The following is a 19,365-nucleotide window of genomic DNA, read 5'->3' on the forward strand; positions in this document are numbered from 1 at the left end:
ATGACCTGTGCACAGGTGAAGTACACTTCATACAATGATTAAAAATTTGATTATGTCGTTTGTCAATGCCACTGGCTATCTATCGCCTTCTTTGTTGGGCGACGCTGTGTTGCTGTTTGTACTTATCTACGCTTGCTTGCGTTGGATACATCCTATATTTCTGATGTACCAAGAGAGTAAAGAAATAAGCAAACGTGGTTGGTCACCGCACCACCATCCGCTCTGGGGTCACCTGAAGGTGCTCACTCCCGATGAGCAAGGAATGAATCTTAAACTTGAATGGGTGCGAAAGTATCGAGATATGTTAGTTACATGGGCTGGACCTTTCAAAGTTTTAGTGGAGCCCCACACACCAACCTCTGTCAGCACAGTCTTACTGAATTCCTCTCCTAAGGATGAGTTTCTTTACGGATTTCTGCGACCTTGGATAGGTGACGGATTGCTGACGTCATCAGGGAAAAAGTGGAAACGTCATCGAAAGTTATTGACACCGGCCTTCCATTTCGAAGTTTTGAAATCCTACATGAAAATAAACAACCGATGTGCGTCTGTATTGGTTAACAAGTGGAAATTACGTGGCGAAAATGAAGTCATGGAAATTTGCCCTGATGTGGCCAAATTGACGTTGGATGTGATGCTGCAGTGCGCAATGTCAGCAGAGACTGATTGCCAAATGGATTCAAGTAATGGTTACGTACAAGCAGTCCACGAGCTTGCTGAGATTATCGTCTATCGTGTCAACAGTTTAATATTTCAGCTCGATTGGATTTTCTGGTTGAGTCCAGTAGGACGGCGGTTTAAAAAGGCTCTAAATTTTGTTCATTCTGAAGCGGAACATCTTATTAGGGAAAGAAGAGAAGCATTATCGCGATTATCAACAAACAACAACGACACAGAGCAATTGATAGGAGTCTTTGAGGACGAACTTGACTTTAAGAAAAAGATGCGGTTTGATTTTATTGATATTTTGTTACGATCTAAGGACGAAGAAGGAAATGGTCTAAATGACCGCGAGATTCGAGATGAAGTTGATACTTTTCTGTTTGAAGGTCATGATACAACGTCAAGTGCAATTTCATGGATTTTGTACAACTTGGCACGACATCCAGGTTACCAGGAGCGTTGCCGTGAAGAGGTTTTGGATGTAATGGGCGATAGAGAATACATGGAATGGAATGATCTCAACAAGCTGTCTTATCTGACAATGTGTATCAAAGAGAGTCTGAGGTTGCATTCGCCTGTACAAATTGTCGGCAGGAAGCCCGAACAGAAGATTACTTTTACGAGTAAACATGTACCCGGCGAAAAAATGGTGGTAGGCCCTAACACATCGATATTGGTCAATCTATGGGCATTGCATCGTAATCCAGAGGTATGGGAAAATCCAGAGCATTATAATCCTGATAGGTTCCTCCCGGAAAATATTTCAAAAATGCATCCAACGGCGTTCGTCGCGTTCTCAGCTGGTCCCCGCAACTGCATTGGCAAGACATTTGCCATGAACGAAATAAAAACTACTACCAGTTTGATTTTGCGAAATTTTAAGCTGTTCGTGGACAAGGAAACGCCAAAACCGAGAATGACCCCAAAACTCGTGCTGCGATCGGAAAATGGAATTCACATTAAAATTCGACGATTGTCTACAAACATTTGACTGATTGAATTTATCTCTGCACAACATTCAAGACTTTCGAAAGGGTCATAGTTTCAACATTAAAGCTGCGTTTTCTGATCATTAACTGGAAAAACAAATATGAAATTTGTAGATATTGTTTAGCTATACCCACTACAAAACGCTAGCTGTTGTTGCCAATACCATCAGACGTTAGAAATTCATGTTTCAGTATCTTAAATGTCCGTTTTGCTGGTGTTCGATATGCTGCTTTTCGAATATCTTTTTGTCGACAAATACATGTGTCGATTTATAACAGTCGGTTAAATTATTTTTAATAGAAGTACCGAAATTTAAAACGTTAAATGAGTATTGCGGAAATCACTGCAATTCACATGCTCGTAGCCTATTCGTACGAATAAAGTTTTATAAACTCTTAAGTAGACTCTTAATTCCAATATAGTTTTAAATTTTTTGTAAACGTATTAAAGGCAAAAAATAGTATTATTAACTAAAGCACAAGCGTTTTGATAAGTTTGTTCAGAAGCAAAGCACAGAAAAGTCTTGGTTGCATCTTTCCATCATTGGATTTAACGAGTTTAGGCGTTGAGGAGAAACCCCCGGAAAGAGATAAGTAGCTAACGATGCGTTGACTTGAGAAGCATTGCAGCGCTATTGAGCTGTAACCTGAGTATTTTTTGGGAAGAAGGTAGTTTATTTGTTTTCGTCGATTGTGTTACGCCGCGAGCGAAGCCTCATAATGCGATCAGCGACTCGTAGCATGATGGCGAGGGTTTCGCCGGGCCAGGCCAAGTTGGCGGAAAAGCTAATTATTCTCAATAGTCGTGCCATTGGCATGCTGACAAGAGTGTACAACATTAAGAAGGTAATAGTGTATTATACTTGCAAAAATGAAATCCATCAACATCCAGTTATACGTTTTCAAATTTTTTAATCATGATGTGCTTTTAATGTTGTTAATTATGTTAAAAACCTTAGTTAAGAACTTGTGAGATTGAGTTGATTACCATTTCACTTTTATTGCTATTTAGGCATGCAGTGACCAACGTTCAAAACCTACTTTTCTGACTGACAAAGCCCTAGAATCCGGTGTTAAGTTTATTGTGCGTAAGTTTCCACAAGTGGACATTCGCAGTAACCAGGTGAATATATCATATATGATATGTAACTTTGATTTTAGGATAACCACAACTGATAATAACCAACACTCTATTTGACAGAATCAACTGGCTGGTGTGAACAATGCAAAAAATGACATTCTTAAAGGACTTTCACTTTACTATCACACATTTGTGGATGTCATGGAATTTAAGGTAAACTGTCTCATACTTTTTTTTCTATTTCTTTATGATCTCAAATGCACAATTTATGAAATTAGTTATGGATTTAATTTGTACATCAAATATTTTTTAGTTCTGCAATGCAAATCTAACTTTGTTTTATTTTGTGGGTATGTTGTAGAATGTTAAAAGCAGTTTAAAATTGGCAATTGCCATTTAGGTAATTCAACACAAGTATAACAATTATTCCCCTAGAAGGCAAACAAAAATAAATGCCATCTACAGTTATTATTTTTTACTGACATATGCTCTTTTAATCAACTTTAAATATTTGCTTTTTTGTTTCAGGACCACTTTTATGACCTTCTTGGACTATTTGACAGTTTGTCAGTGTACCTTGACTTGGTAAATTTATGCAAATTAAACATTCATAGGCATTATGCGCAAAGTTACTAATGTTTTTTATTACTGCAGACTGTCAACTTTGACCTTACTTCAGGCTTCCTTGATTTGGTTTCAAGATTTGTGTCCTTGATGATCATTGTTTCAAGGATTGATGATAGAAAAGCAATCATTGGATTGTATGAAAATGCCCATGACATGATTCATGGAAAAGTGTAAGTTTGAGTCATTGAAGTCAATTTTTGCTGAAAAAAAAAAGAATAAACTTGTTTCCAAGTGTGATAAATGACCCATACGTTTAGAACTTCAAAAATAGTCGTTTTTTGTTTATTTCTATGCAAGATACTACCGTGTGAATACTAGGAATGTTGAAAGTTGTAACAACAACAAGCTGAATGTGCGATAAACATGACTTAAATTTCTGTTTGCTGCTGCGGCCTGTTGGGATATATTTCCACATAGGTCACAATGGAATTTATTGCTGCATTAGCGTTGCCACAAATGTTTTTGTAGCTATTGCAAAACTTTTTGACATTTTCTGAAAGTGTAAAATTCCTTTGTGTGTGATTGGCAATTTAATGTATCCAGAATTTATTTCAGACCAAAAATTTCAAGCACTAATTAAGAACAGTCAGCTATCTTACAGCAAACATTTCTAATCAATTCATTAGGTCATTAAGTTGAAATCTCAGTTTAAACCCTGTTATAATTTACCAGTTTGACCTTAGACAAATACACATTAATGGTAAGCATTTTACATTTCAATAAAGCCCACACTGTTATGTCATGTGTCCTGAAGTCAAAGGGATTGTTTCACTGCTTGATGGGAATCTATTGTACAATAGTCATCACATCCTGTGTGATTATTTCACAATCCTTACATGTACAGATGTTTATATAGCTCAACTGCTGTTACAGTTGCCAACCACTGTTGTATCCACCACAGATTTATTAAACAAATACAATGCAGTTCGCACCTTTTTATCATTCTTTTATGCGACTAAAGTGTATATAAATGGGTGCAATTGATGTGGCCTTCATATCACTGATGATGGCATGAGCATTAGCCGAAACGTTTGAACAATAAAGCATGTCGCTTTTTACGTCTATTTGGGCCGTTATTTTCACCATTAAACTTATGAACAGATCCGTATATAGTGATCCAATGCAGTCTAAAACATCAAAATATGTGCTTGTAGTTGAAATAAATTTGAACAAACTTAAGTCAATGAGCAAAACTTCTTTATCACAGCGGTGATCAACATTTTGGGACTTTTTTTACCTTTTTTAGCATTTGCTTTTCATACTTACAAAGTAACTTGAAAGGTAAAAGCTTCATGTTAGTTATCAAACTCTAATGTTTGCATTCTATTCTGTGTTGCTCAAAAACAACTTCTTAATTGTTAATCATGAACCTTTGTTAGTATTTTTTCAGTTTAACATTCTGTTGTTATTGCATTCAACAGTGACAAAGACTACTCCAGACTTAGCCAGATGATTGTGGATTATGAAAACCCACTAAAGAAGCTTGTGGATGACTTTGGCGCTCACTGCAGGGTTAGTCTTGTTATAATGTAGTAGAATAGATTATTCTGTAAAAACACATTTGTAAATGCTACATTTTTTCATAGACCATGCATTCAGCTGTGATGTCCTTGATTAACGTTTATCCATCACGAAATGTAACTGCAGACACATGGAGATCTGCTGCGTTATTTAACATTGTTGCAGCACCATCACAAATGCTCAACCCAGCTCCATCTGAAAAGGTTTACTTAGTTACAATACACAAGTTTTGCTTCTTTCTTTTGCAGATGTAACTTGATGTCTTGACTAAAGGGTTGTCACATTATAAGTCTGTATTGTAATACAAGCATTACTATACTATACATTCAGTATGAAAGCAATAAACCAGTTGCTGATTTTGCTTATTCCAACATAAGTTAATCTATAGTTGTGATGTAGCTTTGTAAATTTGTTTCCAGGTGCAGTGTGAATATGTGTCATTGGAGAACATAGAAAGGTGGGCATATTTTGGGTATCTGCTTTGCCATACTTCACTGGTGTCCAACCAAGAAGCTTGTGGTGGTATGTTTATCATTCTAACATTTTATTGCAGTTGACACAAAAGTTATTTATCATAACAAAGTCAAATATTGTACAGCCCTAAAGATTATTAAGAAACCAGTTTGGAACTGTTTGTCTAAGACAGGGGTTCTTAAACTGGGGGGCGTGAAGGGTTCGCAAGGGGGGCGCAGCACATTACGGCAGCAAAGTTTTCACTTGCAAACAATTGTAAATGAATGCATTGGAATAATGTGGGCGCTGATTTCGAACATATTGTTTGAAATAAACGCTTCATTACTCTGAAATGGAAGTCCAGTTGAGATACGCCAAGATACGGCCTTTTTAAAAAAACATTTAAAATCTATTAAATAGTATAGTTAGTCTCATCTTACAAGGAATTCTTGTATATTACGTCACAAGTAGCACAATAAAGCAATTGTTTGCGCACAATTAACACTTTTTGTTTTGTCTGTGACGTTATAAACTGGCTTCGGATCAATTCTTGGCGTTGCAATCCTATGAAAGTCGGTAATGTTAATTTTACATGTCGTAACAGTAAACTTTCGTAAGGATTAGATTAATTTTTGCCAGTAACAAAGGGGGGCGTGAGAATAAATAAATAGTGTCAAGTGGGGCACGACCGAAAAAGTTTAAGAACCCCTGGTCTAAGAGATTACTTATAGCAACTTGATACTTTTGATGTAGCATTTTAAAGCAGATTTGATGCTTTTCTATTTTCTATGAAATAAATAATAATATTTATGCAATTGTTCATTATGTGGACTTTAACCAAAATTATTAAAATGTGTGGCAAAAACTAGGCTTGGATTATTATTGATGTGCTAAAACACTATAGCCTGAAAACTGTTGTATTGTTTGCTCAGGTTTGTGGCGACCAGTGCTTCAGTCCAATTTTTGTCTGACTCTGTTTCGTGATGAAATCATCATGGTACATCGCAGTGCTGAAGAAGTATTTTCGTCAATCAAAGGGTATGCACACATATAAATGCGAATCTGTGTGGTCCAGTATAGCATTTGAAATTCAAAGATTTAAAAAGGCTTTTATGACCAGTGAAAAGTGCATTTAAGTTTTTGCTTTTATATTTTACCCTGTTGTTGTAAAACCTCAATATTTGAACTTCAAATTAAAAATTACTGCTAGTGCTAGTGTTGGGAGTAAATTTTAAATGTTTTTCTCCAAATTAATACTTTTTTTGCAACTTGTTTGTATTTCAGCTACAATAAAAAAGTGTCAGAAATTAAAGAATGCAGAGAATACTCAGCGCAAAATGCAGGAAAAATGCACAAAGAGAGGCGTCGCTATCTCCGAACATCTCTTAAAGAATTCATTGCCCTGCTTACAGTAAGTTGGCTTTCCATCAGTTTATTCAAATGAAATTTATAACTGAATCCCATTACTTCCTGTTGTGTGCAATAGCCATAGGATTGAAACAATGGCCATCGGGTTAAACAGGGGCATATCCAGAAATTTTTAAAGGGGGGGGTCCAACATTTTATTTTGGGAATTTCCCTAATGACGTCATTATACGTCATTAGATCGCTTTGGAAAATTTCCCACACAAATATGCTAAACCGCACAGACTGAATATGTAATTGACACGTCAAAATGCCACTAAACGACACGTTAAGCGGCAAAGCGCTTTGTCCGAAATTGTAAGCAGGCCCCAAACCGAAACCCGGTCCAACTTTTGACTTTGGCGGATTCTCTACCAGTCCAATTGACAGAAAGACCAATTAATTTTAGCAGAAGCTTTGTAGTTTTCTGATCCCGCTGCTGCTATCTAGATTACTCAGCAAAACGGGGAGCAATTTCTAAAGAACTGAACGCCTCTCGAATGCGGTAATCCTACTGTTAAGTTGCGCAATGTCACGAATGCACTAACTGCAGAAGGCATAAATTGTGGCAATAACAAATTACGTTTACCTTAATAACATTACTTGATTAGCATCGATCTATTGTGCGTGGCAAACTAATACGTGTTTGGCGGGTCGAAACTGTTAAGTTATTTTATTATTAACAAAGTTAACAGAAACAATAAAAAAAAAACATTAAACGTTTTTAACCATTTTTACTCATTTTACATTGTTAAAATGCAAAAAACGTTGCATTTAGTACATTTAACACTTAGAAACAAATCAAAACCAGCGTCCTAACCGGAACGTAACTTTCCGATTGTTGGCGCATAAAAGTCCGTATTAAACCCTTGTTATGTCACAATTGACGATTAGATAACAAGCAAATACAAGAGATTGAAAGCTCACGGCTTTAAGATAACGACTCCCTGTTATCATGCAGCGGTAAACAGAACTATTTGGGCCTATCCCCCCCCCCCCCCCCCTGGATACGCCACTGGGTTAAAACAATGTTATTTTTAGCCGACTGGTCAGAGCTCTTGTTGATTCTAGCTTAATGAACTTTAATTTGTGCAAAGCCAGTGGTACCCATCCTGGTTACATTTTCAGTTTCGAGGCTCTATGTAACACAAGGAAAGCTTGCATGGGATGTAATTTCCTTTACTGCGTTGTGTAAAAGTTTATTATGGCAATTTGTCAGCAGTAGCTCATGATCTTGTGTCACGCTTGTAACATTTTAATTCGTTCTCATTTGTTTGTTGCCGTGACCACAGTATCCCGTTTCTTCATCTCCAGCTTGGTATTGGTATAAGTGTCATATCAATGCATTTGTTACAAACACATACACATATATACATATTTACATGTGCATAAAGTTGTATGTTTTTGTTTGTTTAAATAATATATGTTTATGAAACAAATGCTTTTGTGGGCAGTAGTTGTGCCATTCTATAAGGGGGAAAAAGCCAAAGAAGTCATCACAAAAACTATTTTAAGACTAATAAAAGACGTTTAACACAAATTGACTATACACACATTTCAAAACTCTGCTGCGAAAATTGCAGTTGTGTAACAGAAAAGAATTTTGAACTATTTTGCCTTTTAAATGTTCTAACACATTTCATTTGCTTTTACAACAGGACCAGCCAGGCCTTCTTGGACCAAAAACACTGTTTGTTTTCATGGGATTGTCGTATGCCCGAGATGAGGTTTTGTGGATAACCAGACATGCTGGAAACTTGGTGAAAAAGGCCAGTGGAGAGGATTTTGTGGATAGGTGAATGATTAGAACTTTTGCTCAGATTATAAATCCATTTTCTTTACCATTTCAAAGAGGTTAAAATGCCTACGAAAGAGAACAACGATGCACTAGAAATATATGCTAAAATTTATCTTTTTTGTTGCTGACCATACAAGTGCTATTCTAAAGCACTTCAAACAAATACGTTTTCTACTGTAGTTTTGGCCTATTAACCATCCGCCGATAAAGAATTGGTTTATTGTGGCTTTGTACACAGGCATCTTGGTGAATTGATCTTTTACATGGAGGAACTTCGTCTCTTGGTTCGTCGCTACGATGAAGTGATTCAACGTTACTATGTGCAATTCATGTATGGATATGACTCAGTAGTTCTCAATGAAACTGTGCAAAACCTTTCTGTAAGTAATAAAAAAACTGTTTACTGTACACATAATTATTTATTGTACCAAATCAGTCAAAATTGAACCACAACATACTGCACCTATACATACTGAAATCACCAGATACCACAGGACAGAACAAATATACTTTTTGTTACAACTCTTGGTTTTGATTTACTTTACTAGAGCTTTAAAAAAATTGAACAAGGTTTCTTACTGCCATGCCAAATTGGTTGATTGCAGGCTTAAATCGAAAACTGAATTAAATGACATCAGTAAAACAAAAGAACTCAAGAAAAAGTTGTTTACAAAATTGTCAAACCGGGTGTAAAACCTGTGTTAGAAAAAAATTTTCAAGTTCTTTCTGGTCTGGGATTTTGGCTTCCAGTAGAAAACTTATTCAAAACATGTATTTAAGCAAACTGATTATTTGACTACTTATTTTCCTGACTATTTTTGACTACTATTTATTCATCCAGTAAAAAACTCCTTTGGTTGCTAATATCAGTATCTAAACAAACACAATTTTTCGTATGTAGGTTTGTCCTGAAGATGAATCTGTGATTATGACATCAGTGGTGAACACAATGACATCACTGAGCATTAAACAAGTGGAACAGAAAGAGATTTTCGATTTCCGTGCGATGCGACTGGACTGGTTCAGACTACAGGTAAAACATTGTAATATTTGACTAGACACTTATGGTTTCTTATCCCTATATTGTGTAGTGTTTTTATTGAGCATTCAAAGGTTAGTAGGATTGTCATTTAATTTTTGTTTTGTTCCAGGCATATACAAGTGTAAACAAAGCTGCTCTTTACCTGAAAGATAACATCGGACTTGCCCGCCTCATGAACACAATCTCGTTCCACTGTCGAGTTGTTGATGAACTCGATGAAATGATTCATGAAACATCAGACCTGTCCAATTTTTGGTAAAGAATTAAAGATATCCTGTCGTTCATTTTTTTTCCAAAAAGTATAAATAGTTTACCCAAGGTTGCACAGAAAAAACTGGTAAAATTTAAAACTTCACAAAAATGTAAAAGTAAATGAATCTTTTCGCTTGAAATGTGTTTAGAAGTATGGATTTGTGACACATTTTTCATGAAACATTATATATAATAAACTTTCTTGGCGGTAGCTATCCTCAAATGCAAACACTCTTGTACCTATTTCAGCTTTTACACAACCTTCTTTGCAACGGCATTCAAGCGATGTTTGGAGCTTCCCGCACAGTCTCGTTTCTCCATTGCTTTTCCTCTCGTCTGTGGCCATTTCAGTTCAGCTGTTGGTGACTTCTGTCCAGAGGAGAGAGCTCATGTTCGAGACCGTGCTCTCAACTTTGTCAACCAATTCCTCGAGGAAATGGCAAAAGAAGCCAGAAATTTGTTGTTCAACATAGCTGCTGAACAAAGTCAGCTTGCTGATAATGTAAGTATTATTTTGTTAGTGATGTCTGTGTCACCACCAATATTCCTTACAGTCTTTACAGACAAGTACCTGGCCAGATACATAAGTTACCACTTTGTTCTAAAGAACACTGTATGTACTGTTTCATGTGCTACATAGATTTTCTTGTGTAAGAGTGTGCCAACAGGCATCAATTGTGTGATTATGAGGCTTAGATGTGACATGGTCGCAAGCCTTCCAGATGTAGTAATATTAGTGTACTTTTTTCAGGAAAGTGCATTTGGTAGTAGTGAAGATAAAAACAACTAATGAACTGTTTTGTCTTGCTAAAAAAACTTGTTTTCATTGTTTTTTTACATTGGTTTGCATTTTTCCAGTTGCTTTCCAAAATGGCTGCTTTGCGTCTGAGACACAGTTTGGCTAAGAAGGGAAAAACCAAGAAAAACACCAAGAACCCGGTGCAAGACATGCCGAAGCCAGGGGAAGAAAGCATGAGAAAAGATCGACTATATGTGACAAAGTTTGTACACTTAAATATTGTAAAATCTTCAAACATCGTATAGATTGTTTTTTTTGGTTGGACGTTTGTTACCTTTACCCAAACTAAGGGCACACAATACACATATTTAATGAAAAACATAACCAGCATTCACAGATAATGACAACAATGACTGTTTAAAATATCTGCACTAAGATGTATTCTCAACACAAGTTATCTGGCAATTATGTTTATGATTAATCAAAATAAGTTGTTGTATTCAGGCTTTGAAAGTTATTTTAAATTTTGAGATCATATGTGTATTTATGTTTTGTACAGAATGGACAAGTATCACATGGCATTGGCAGAAATTTGCAGTGCCATTAACTACAGACCAAGTATTGTTGTGTGGGAACATACATTTACTCCAAAAGAATATCTTACAACACATTTGGAAAGTCGTTTCTCAAGGTATATGTTAAACTACTATAACATTATAAAAAGCACACTAAAAGCCATGTGAGCTGTTGTAAATGCTCTATGTCCTGTGCCATCAGAAGTAAGATGGAATCTTGAGCATATTTTGAAGCAAGTGTTCAACATTATAATGTTTATTATAGGACCCTCGTTTCTATGACCCTGAACAAGGAAACAAATGAAATCGCAAAACCATCTGAGCTGTTATGCAAACTGAAAGCGTATATGTCTGTTCTACAAACTGTGGAAAATTATGTGCACCTTGGCAAGTGAAACTCATTTGACTTGCTTGTGATAGGGGTAGTATTAAGAACTAATTATTCATTACTGTGTTGTGATATAGATGTGACAAGGATTTTCAACAGTGTATTGCTACAACAAAGTCAAATGATGGACAGTCATGGTGAAATCACAGTTACAACCCTCTACACACAATGGTATGTTGAGCATTTTTGTAATTCAGCGTTTATTAATACTATCTGGAACTTCTTATACATCAAGCAAATTACTTAGTTGCCAGAACGGTCCTTGGACATTCAAATTCACCTTGACAATGTTCAATTGAAGTGTTTTTTTAACACATTTTATGCAAAAAGGCAGAACACAACTCTTTAAGTGTGAGTGGTGATTGACTGACAATTAATAAAACAAAGATGCATCAAAAGCAAATATATTATGATACCTGAATGAAATCTTAGGTGCGGTAAATGGTCTAGTGAAAAAATATCAACATGATATGATTTGTTGTCTTTAGGTACCTTGAGGTTATGTTGAGACAAGTTAGTGCTGGAAGTATAATCTTCTCTGAATTGCGACGTCACTTCGTGAAACTGCCCAACAGTCACCATGAATCCTCGTCTAGCAACCAACCACCAGTTAATCCAGAGGAATATTCAAATATAAATGGTAAGAAGTTGCCAGTCCAGGTTTGTTTAAAAGAATTAAAAACATTTTGTAAAGATGTGTTAGCTTTGTAAGCTGCCAATACCATCAGCTAATTTCTGTAAAAATAATCACTACTTTTTGTGTTGAATTTATTCACACATTAAAACAAAAACATAACAGCAATAAACATTTACATTTTTCAAAGAAAGACTCACGAAAAAGCTGTCACAATTTTTAGACTTAAACAACAACTTAGTAAATAAGCAAATGCTGATATAATTTATGGCTGTTACGTAACAAGATCTTTGTGCATGTACACTGTCTAATGTCTTCATACTACTCGTTTACTGCATTCTTGTTTCAGTGCATTGCCTCCTTCACAATACCATGTTAGATTGAACATGATTATGTTGTTTTTATGAAACAACTTTAGTTAAAATTAACTCATAAATATTTGTGGCTTGCAGAACTGAAGGCGTTAGCCCAAATAATTGGCCCCTATGGAATGAAGTTTCTCAACGAAAGTCTCATTTGGCACATTGCAAGTCAGATTACTGAGCTTAAGGTAAATGGTTTTTAAAACTTAATGATTAATTATTTGCAAAATGCTTAGGCTATACCAGTTACTTTAATATATGCTTGTAAGCAGTGGTGGGATTCAAATTTTTAGTCAACCGATTTTATCACAAAAGTCATATTTTTCAGCCGGTTGTGTAACAAAAAGTCCATTGACAGCCACCAGTAATGCTAACCGGGTTCGCTGATCTCATAAAATTTCATGAGACAGTTCTATAGAACCGGTGCAAACCGGCTGAATCCTACCACTGCTTGTAAGGTACAAAAATATCAGTGTGGTTTTCATAAAATTTGAAATGTTTTCTGATAAATCCTGTTTGATAATTCTGTGCTGAAGAACTTTTTCTTCAAAAAAACAACAACCTTAAACAATAATAACTTAAAAAAGGCAACATTTAGTATAAAAACAGAAAATATGATCAAAAAAATTTTGGAACCCTAGAGATTGGTGATTCAGAATAATCGAGTTCTGACAGCTGTTAGAACAAGTGTACACAAACCTCTTATGATGACCGAACTCTGCAACAATTTGGATGGTAAAGCTGTCCTTCCCTGCACTTAACTGCAACTAGTTAATTTAACAATCCAACCTATCTTTTGCATAAAGCGATGCTAACAAAGAGATATTTAATGCTGCAAATATATGTGTGTCTGTATGAGTTCGTTTCTGCATTGTGTTTGCATTTATTAGCCACTAACCATATTGAGGCCAATAATTGCCTGTATGAACTGCATATAAAATTGCTTAAATGAAAATGGTAAGTTGATCTTACATTTGGTAATAAAACAACTGTAACATCTCTTTAGCATTGTTTTCCTTTTCCTAGATTAGTGTATATTTGCTTATTAGGCTTTTGTTTGGATTCTGTTGCCATATTACTCTGCAGTGCCTAAATATATGTTGTCTATGCTGTCAAAGCAATGCAACTAACACTGTGCATGGAGCGAAAATTCCTTTTCATGCAAAGGAGACAGAACCAAAAGTTAAACAACATATATTTTTACCTTCCCACCTTATGCTTTGTAGAAACTTGTCTTGCAAAACATGGACACCCTTGCTGCACTGCGAACTAACTTTGACAAACCAGAACAAATGAATGCACTGTACAGAAAGCTAGATGGTAACCAACAATAACAACTTGCTTTTTTGTCCAAATTTGTCTTTAGCCTGTTGCATGCTACTTACTGCTGTACATGTGATTGCTTTTTGCTAAATTTAAGTTTTAATTACTTTTAATTATGTCAAGCTCTAAGCAAACATAAATCATTGTTTTCATAATAAAGGTGCCAGTCATTTTTTGTGTGTTGGTAGTAAATTTTGTTTTTGCAAAAACAATTTATGTGGACTTTTTGCTGCAAAACTACAGGAGTGGAAAATGTACTTCTTCGGATGACCATTATTGGTGTGATTCTGTCCTTCAGAGAAGTGGCCCAAGATGCATTAAATGATGTAAGAGTTTGGAACCTTTAGCAGGGGTTTTTTAAACCATAGTTTTGTTATTGCTAGTAAACCATAACCTTAAAAAATATTGTTAAAGTTTACATAAAAATAATACAGCACAAGTTAAAATATTTATCCTTTTACTAAAACATAACTAAGCAACATGGTAATTTTGCAACAAATATATCTTAGATGAAGTTTAGTGTCTACTGTATTTCACAAATAAATGGACTAATTACCCAACCACACAAATTTGTAAAACATACTGCCCGACTTCTTACCAAGTTATTTATCACCCACATACAACTTTACAAATTTGAGACCACAGTGGGTTGTGGTCTAAATAGGCATCTACGCAATAGTTGGCTCTTAAATCAATGTGAAAAACAAATTAGTCATATATTTTGTTCTATTAATAATTAATTATTACCACATACTACAGGTGTTGCAACAACGTATTCCATTCCTCATTGCTTCGATCGAAGACTTTAAAGATCATATTCCTAAGGAAACAGACATAAAGGTAAAGTTATTTACAGAAGTGGAAGATACTAATGTAATTATGTCGTCCAAAAAATCGCATTGCCTAATGATTTTTAAGTTGACAAAATAAACTCCAAAAATGCATTGTTGCTAGTAGGTTTATCAATAGGCTTTTTAGATGTAAACCACTATTATGCATAAACAACATAAGTACATCACAAACTTATATGCCTCTTATTATGACATGCTTGTTTTGACATTTGTGGTACTTGTTCAGTGTTAATGACACTATTGCAGTTTTGATTTTGTTGTGATCATCCCGAACTGTTTCCTTAGCAGGCTTTGGTTTATTCGGAACTGTATACAACAACTATAGGGGGTAAAATTCTAAGGAAAAAAATCCTTACATAATTCTCCCGACTTATACACTCATGTGAGAAAGTCATTGATAAGTGTTAAAGTTTAGTAACTGTATTTATATGATCTGTAAAACGTTTTCATATGTACACACATTAATGAGAGTAATTTGTTGTATAAATGTTGCAAAAAATATCTTAATTCTATTACTGATGTTAAAACATTGATATTGCAGGTTACAATGAGTGTGAATGAACTTGCTTCTGCTGCTGGACTTTCCTGTGAGATCGACCCAACTCTGTGCAGTGCTCTTGCATCACAAAAAGTCAGTTTTATTTCAGTTTATTCTGAATTGAAAAGTTTTCTAACTTCCCATAACATTTTAGCAATAAAGTGTTTCCTGCTAACTAATTATGGGTCCCCTTCCCTGAAGGGGACACATATTGTTTTTGTCCATATATTTTTTTTTTCTTTTTTCTTTTTTTCTTTTTTCTTTTTTCTTTTTTTCTTTCTAACGCAGATTTGTTCCCACGTTTTGGTCAAGAAAGAATGGTTCAAACTTTTTCAAATTTACACATATTACAGATATTGGTCTAAAGATGGTCCATGTGAATTTTGACCCCGTTTGATCCCTCGGTTCACCCACAGCCCCCCAAAACGTGAAATTTTTAGCGCGGATTTGTTCCCAAGTTTTGGTCAAGAAAGAATGGTTCAAACTTTTTCAAATTGACACACATAATAGGTATTGGTCTAAAGATGGTCCATGTGAATTTTGACCCCGTTTGATCCCTCAGTTCACCCACAGCACCCCAAAACGTGAAATTTTTAGCGCGGCTATTGTTCCCACGTTTTGGTCAAGAAAGAATGGTTCAAACTTTTTCAATTTTACACACATTACAGATATTGGTCTAAAGATGGTCCATGTGAATTTTGACCTCGTATGACCCAGAGATTCACCCACAGGCCCCCGAAACGTAAATGTGTCTAACGCTCGTTTGGTCAAGAAAGACACTGTAGGCAGAAGTACCAAGAGAGTAACTCACTGGTTTACGATAGCGGGAGGGCTCAGCTTGACGTCGGACAGACGTTTTACGAGACATCGTTTCAGTGATTAGAAATCAGCTGTTTTGCACAGCAATGCTATGTCGTTTTATTAAGTTATCACTCACATTTTTAGTTTTGGCGAAGGTTTTACACCTATGACGTGATTTAAGCCTAATAACCGTGCTTCGGTTTTGTATATGTCAAGAAAAACTTTGTTAATAAAAGTTAAGATGAAAAAATTAACTTGACTTTTTTGCCAAATAAATGTTTTTTTAAATGCTCGCTGTCAGGTTGGCCGCCGCATGATCACGGGTTACTTAAGGTCAACTAGTCGGTATTACAAACACAGCTCAGAACTTTCTTCATAACGTAGCGTTTTTTTAACAATCAATTTAGGAGTCAATACTCAAGGCATGTATAAATTAGGCTTAACAGTATTGTTGAACACGAATGACGGCGTGCTATTGAAAACGGTGTCAAAAGGTCAAACAGTCGTTTGGCGTGTGCACCCTGAGAGGTTACTACAGGTCAATGGTACTCATTTTGCGAAACAAAGTTAAATGAAAAACAATTTGTTATGTATACACTTGTAGCAAATTGCTTTTTAATTTAAAGTGTCTGTAACACAACTGTTACAGCTTTCTAAAAAAAATTGCCCTACCTTGGAGGACTATATCTGGGTTAAAGCAAGAGATTAGATTTAAGTCTTTGTTACGTTTTTTAATGTTTTTGTAATTACATGACAATAATAGTGCAAAAAGAATACGAACAATTTTTTTTATTGTTGGGTTAATGCTTTCTAAAAATTTGTCCTTAAGAATGTAAAAATCACCGCTACATTTGTTTACCGTAAATCCGCACAAACATGCGTGTGGGGACCCATTAGTTTTTGTTTACAAAAACAATCATATGTGTAGATCAAATGATGTGTATAGTAAATTGGTAAATATCGCATAGAATATATAAAATGTATATCAGAAAAGCCACTCTTCTAGTTTGAAATGGTGAAAAACAAGTTATTTATTTCCACAAACAGTTCTTCTCTGTGATGAACAGGTTGAAAACCAAGAAGAAGAATACAGAGTTTCCTGTCTTCTCATGGTTTTCTTAGCGGTCTCTATTCCACTGCTGGCTCGTGACGACAAATCTTTGTTTCTTGCCGATTTCGTGGGTCATGGAAACAACTGCCACTGCCTAGCTCGTGCTGTCAACCAAATTGCATCAGCACTTTTTACTGTTCATCGTGGCAAAGTGGAAGAGCGGCTTAAAGAATTTCTTGCTGTAAGTCTTTGGTTAAGTTTGCTGTGAAGGGTGGAAGTGGTGAAGCAAGAAATATTGCCACTACTTGCCACTAAATGATAGGCCAGCTGTATCTAAAACAGTTTACGCTTTCTCATTGCCGGGTTTTGCCTCTTCTCTCATGTTGGACATAATACAGAATTAAAACCAACAAAGTCATGGTTGTAAGGTGTTATGTCTATTTAGTACTTAGTACAGTTAAATTTTGACATTGTCAGTGTAGTCACAATAGTTAACCATTACATAGTATGTACACTACTGTGCAGATTCAGAAATAAAAAAGTTTCTATATAAACTGACAAGCCAGCAAAAAGAAGTAAACATAACAAAGCTTAAAGTTTCAAATATTTATTTTCAGCTTGCTTCGTCCAGCCTCCTCAAACTTGGCCAAGAAACTGACCGTGCAAGCACTCGTAATCGGGAATCGATCTATCTCCTGCTTGAGAACATTGTGCGATCCTCGCCCTTCCTTACCATGGACCTGCTTGAGTCCTGCTTTCCATATGTCCTTCTGCGTAACTCGTACCATGCAGTTCGTCGAATGCAGCCTGTGTCCAATGCAACCAGGGCTGAAGCAACACAAGCCACTGCTTCTGCTTAACTAACACCTGCTTATATCTTGTTAATGAAAAAATTTGCCAGAGCTCAATGGTTATAAAAATGTATTCAAATATTTTTCAAATATGTTGGTGTGTTTGTGTATTTTTGCGGATACCATTTAACCGTATGGATCTTTACTTTAGGGTTTTGGTCAGGTCAGAATTAAACTTGCAACATCTGAATTAATACTAGTTTTGTGTATATTATTGCTTGTTCACGAATATGAATATGTGATGCTGCTTTTCACAAGTCAAATTATCATGAAATAATATTACACCATCTGAAAACCTGTTTACATTATTTTGCTAATGTTGTAGCTGTATGCTGCTGATATTTAATTACCCAGTTGGGTCGTTGACACAGGACCTGTATTGTTAATTTGGCATTAAACAGACAGACTGCATTAGACATACGGCCAGTATAATCGTTACTTGCAAGTCTAACATGTTTGTTTTGTTGTTGTGTGAACCAGGTAAAATTTTTCCATTGCTTTTTAAGGCTATACATCAAAGTGACGCTAACAACAGCAAGTCCTTTGGGAGGCTGAAATTTGCAGTGTCAAGTATTTTTTCTTAAACGCCATTCGTTTATGTGTCCCTATTGTTGTCATGTATTTGATGTTATATGGCTTTTATAATGGCCAACACACAGGCTTTCTAGCTATGTATTTTTGTTCTATTCTTTTAATGTTCATTTGCAAGCTTGTTACCAAATTTAGTGTGTAATTTATGATTTAATTGACATGGTCTGATAAGTTCTGACTTAATCTTGCTTAAAATGCAGCAGAATTGTTTATGTTTTCTACAACAAAAATTTGTCATGTTGAAATTTCATGTTTACATGTTGGTCTTATAAAAATCTGTAATCCATTTGCCATTTATTTGAATAATAATTGATTTCTTATACTTTAATCGCTTTTGCTGCTGCACCTGGCTATATAACCATGTTCCCCATTTTTGTCTTTAAAATGAAATGCTAATACCCGTAATTATTCATGGTTTCAATATAAAAGTTAACGCTATCTCTGTTTATGCTTGACCAATACTGAAAGCATTTTGCAGGATTGGCAGTGAACTGTTACTTTTGTTTCTTACATAGCTTTTTCATCCTCAGTGAGTTAAAATCAATCAGATTGATAAAACAGGATTACTAAAACAAACATGAAGCTAGCCGTTACAATGTATACTTGTGTTTTTCATGTAACACAGCTTTGTATTGTAGCTCTACAAAGGTAAGCATTAAAGAATGTCTTTTAACTTGCTGACGGATCGGGTGGTCAGGGAACAAATCATGTTTTCCAGTTTTGGCAAACAGTGTTTGTCTTGTCAATGGTTCATTTTACAACAGCCGCGATCGGTCCGTATTGTTTTTGTCCAGTTTTTAATTTACAAAATTTGAAAGACAATTCCTTCTC

General features: G+C 35.5%; 1 protein-coding gene and 1 pseudogene across 1 annotated transcript; both read left to right on the forward strand.

Annotated features, from left to right (window-relative positions):
• LOC145208996 (cytochrome P450 4F2 pseudogene) lies at nt 1–2,052 on the forward strand (annotated as a pseudogene).
• A 187-nt stretch (nt 2,053–2,239) lies between these two features.
• On the forward strand, nt 2,240–18,972 carry LOC145208994 (nck-associated protein 1-like). The gene is made up of 27 exons (XM_080079247.1): nt 2,240–2,498; nt 2,665–2,775; nt 2,854–2,946; nt 3,262–3,318; nt 3,388–3,530; nt 4,782–4,872; nt 4,947–5,084; nt 5,301–5,403; nt 6,267–6,372; nt 6,619–6,745; nt 8,397–8,533; nt 8,775–8,916; nt 9,438–9,569; nt 9,688–9,833; nt 10,080–10,332; nt 10,689–10,831; nt 11,129–11,260; nt 11,410–11,531; nt 11,610–11,703; nt 12,021–12,172; nt 12,619–12,716; nt 13,755–13,848; nt 14,095–14,177; nt 14,611–14,691; nt 15,244–15,333; nt 17,109–17,333; nt 17,710–18,972. The coding sequence occupies exons 1-27, from the start codon at nt 2,373–2,375 to the stop codon at nt 17,950–17,952; spliced, it is 3,462 nt and encodes a 1,153-aa protein (XP_079935373.1). The 5' UTR covers nt 2,240–2,372; the 3' UTR covers nt 17,953–18,972.
• The last annotated feature ends 393 nt before the right edge of the window (nt 18,973–19,365 follow it).

The sequence above is a fragment of the Phallusia mammillata genome, chromosome 1 (genome assembly GCF_965637545.1).
Source record: "Phallusia mammillata chromosome 1, kaPhaMamm4.hap1.1, whole genome shotgun sequence".
Classification (NCBI taxonomy): Eukaryota; Metazoa; Chordata; class Ascidiacea; order Phlebobranchia; family Ascidiidae; genus Phallusia; species Phallusia mammillata.

Coding starts and splice junctions, on each gene's coding strand:
- LOC145208994 (XM_080079247.1), top strand. CDS start 2,373: ATGCGATCAGCGACTCGTAGCATGATGGCGAGGGTTTCGCCGGGCCAG. Junction 8,917..9,437: donor AAACTGTGCAAAACCTTTCT/GTAAGTAATAAA, acceptor TTTCGTATGTAG/GTTTGTCCTGAAGATGAATC. Junction 10,333..10,688: donor AAAGTCAGCTTGCTGATAAT/GTAAGTATTATT, acceptor GCATTTTTCCAG/TTGCTTTCCAAAATGGCTGC.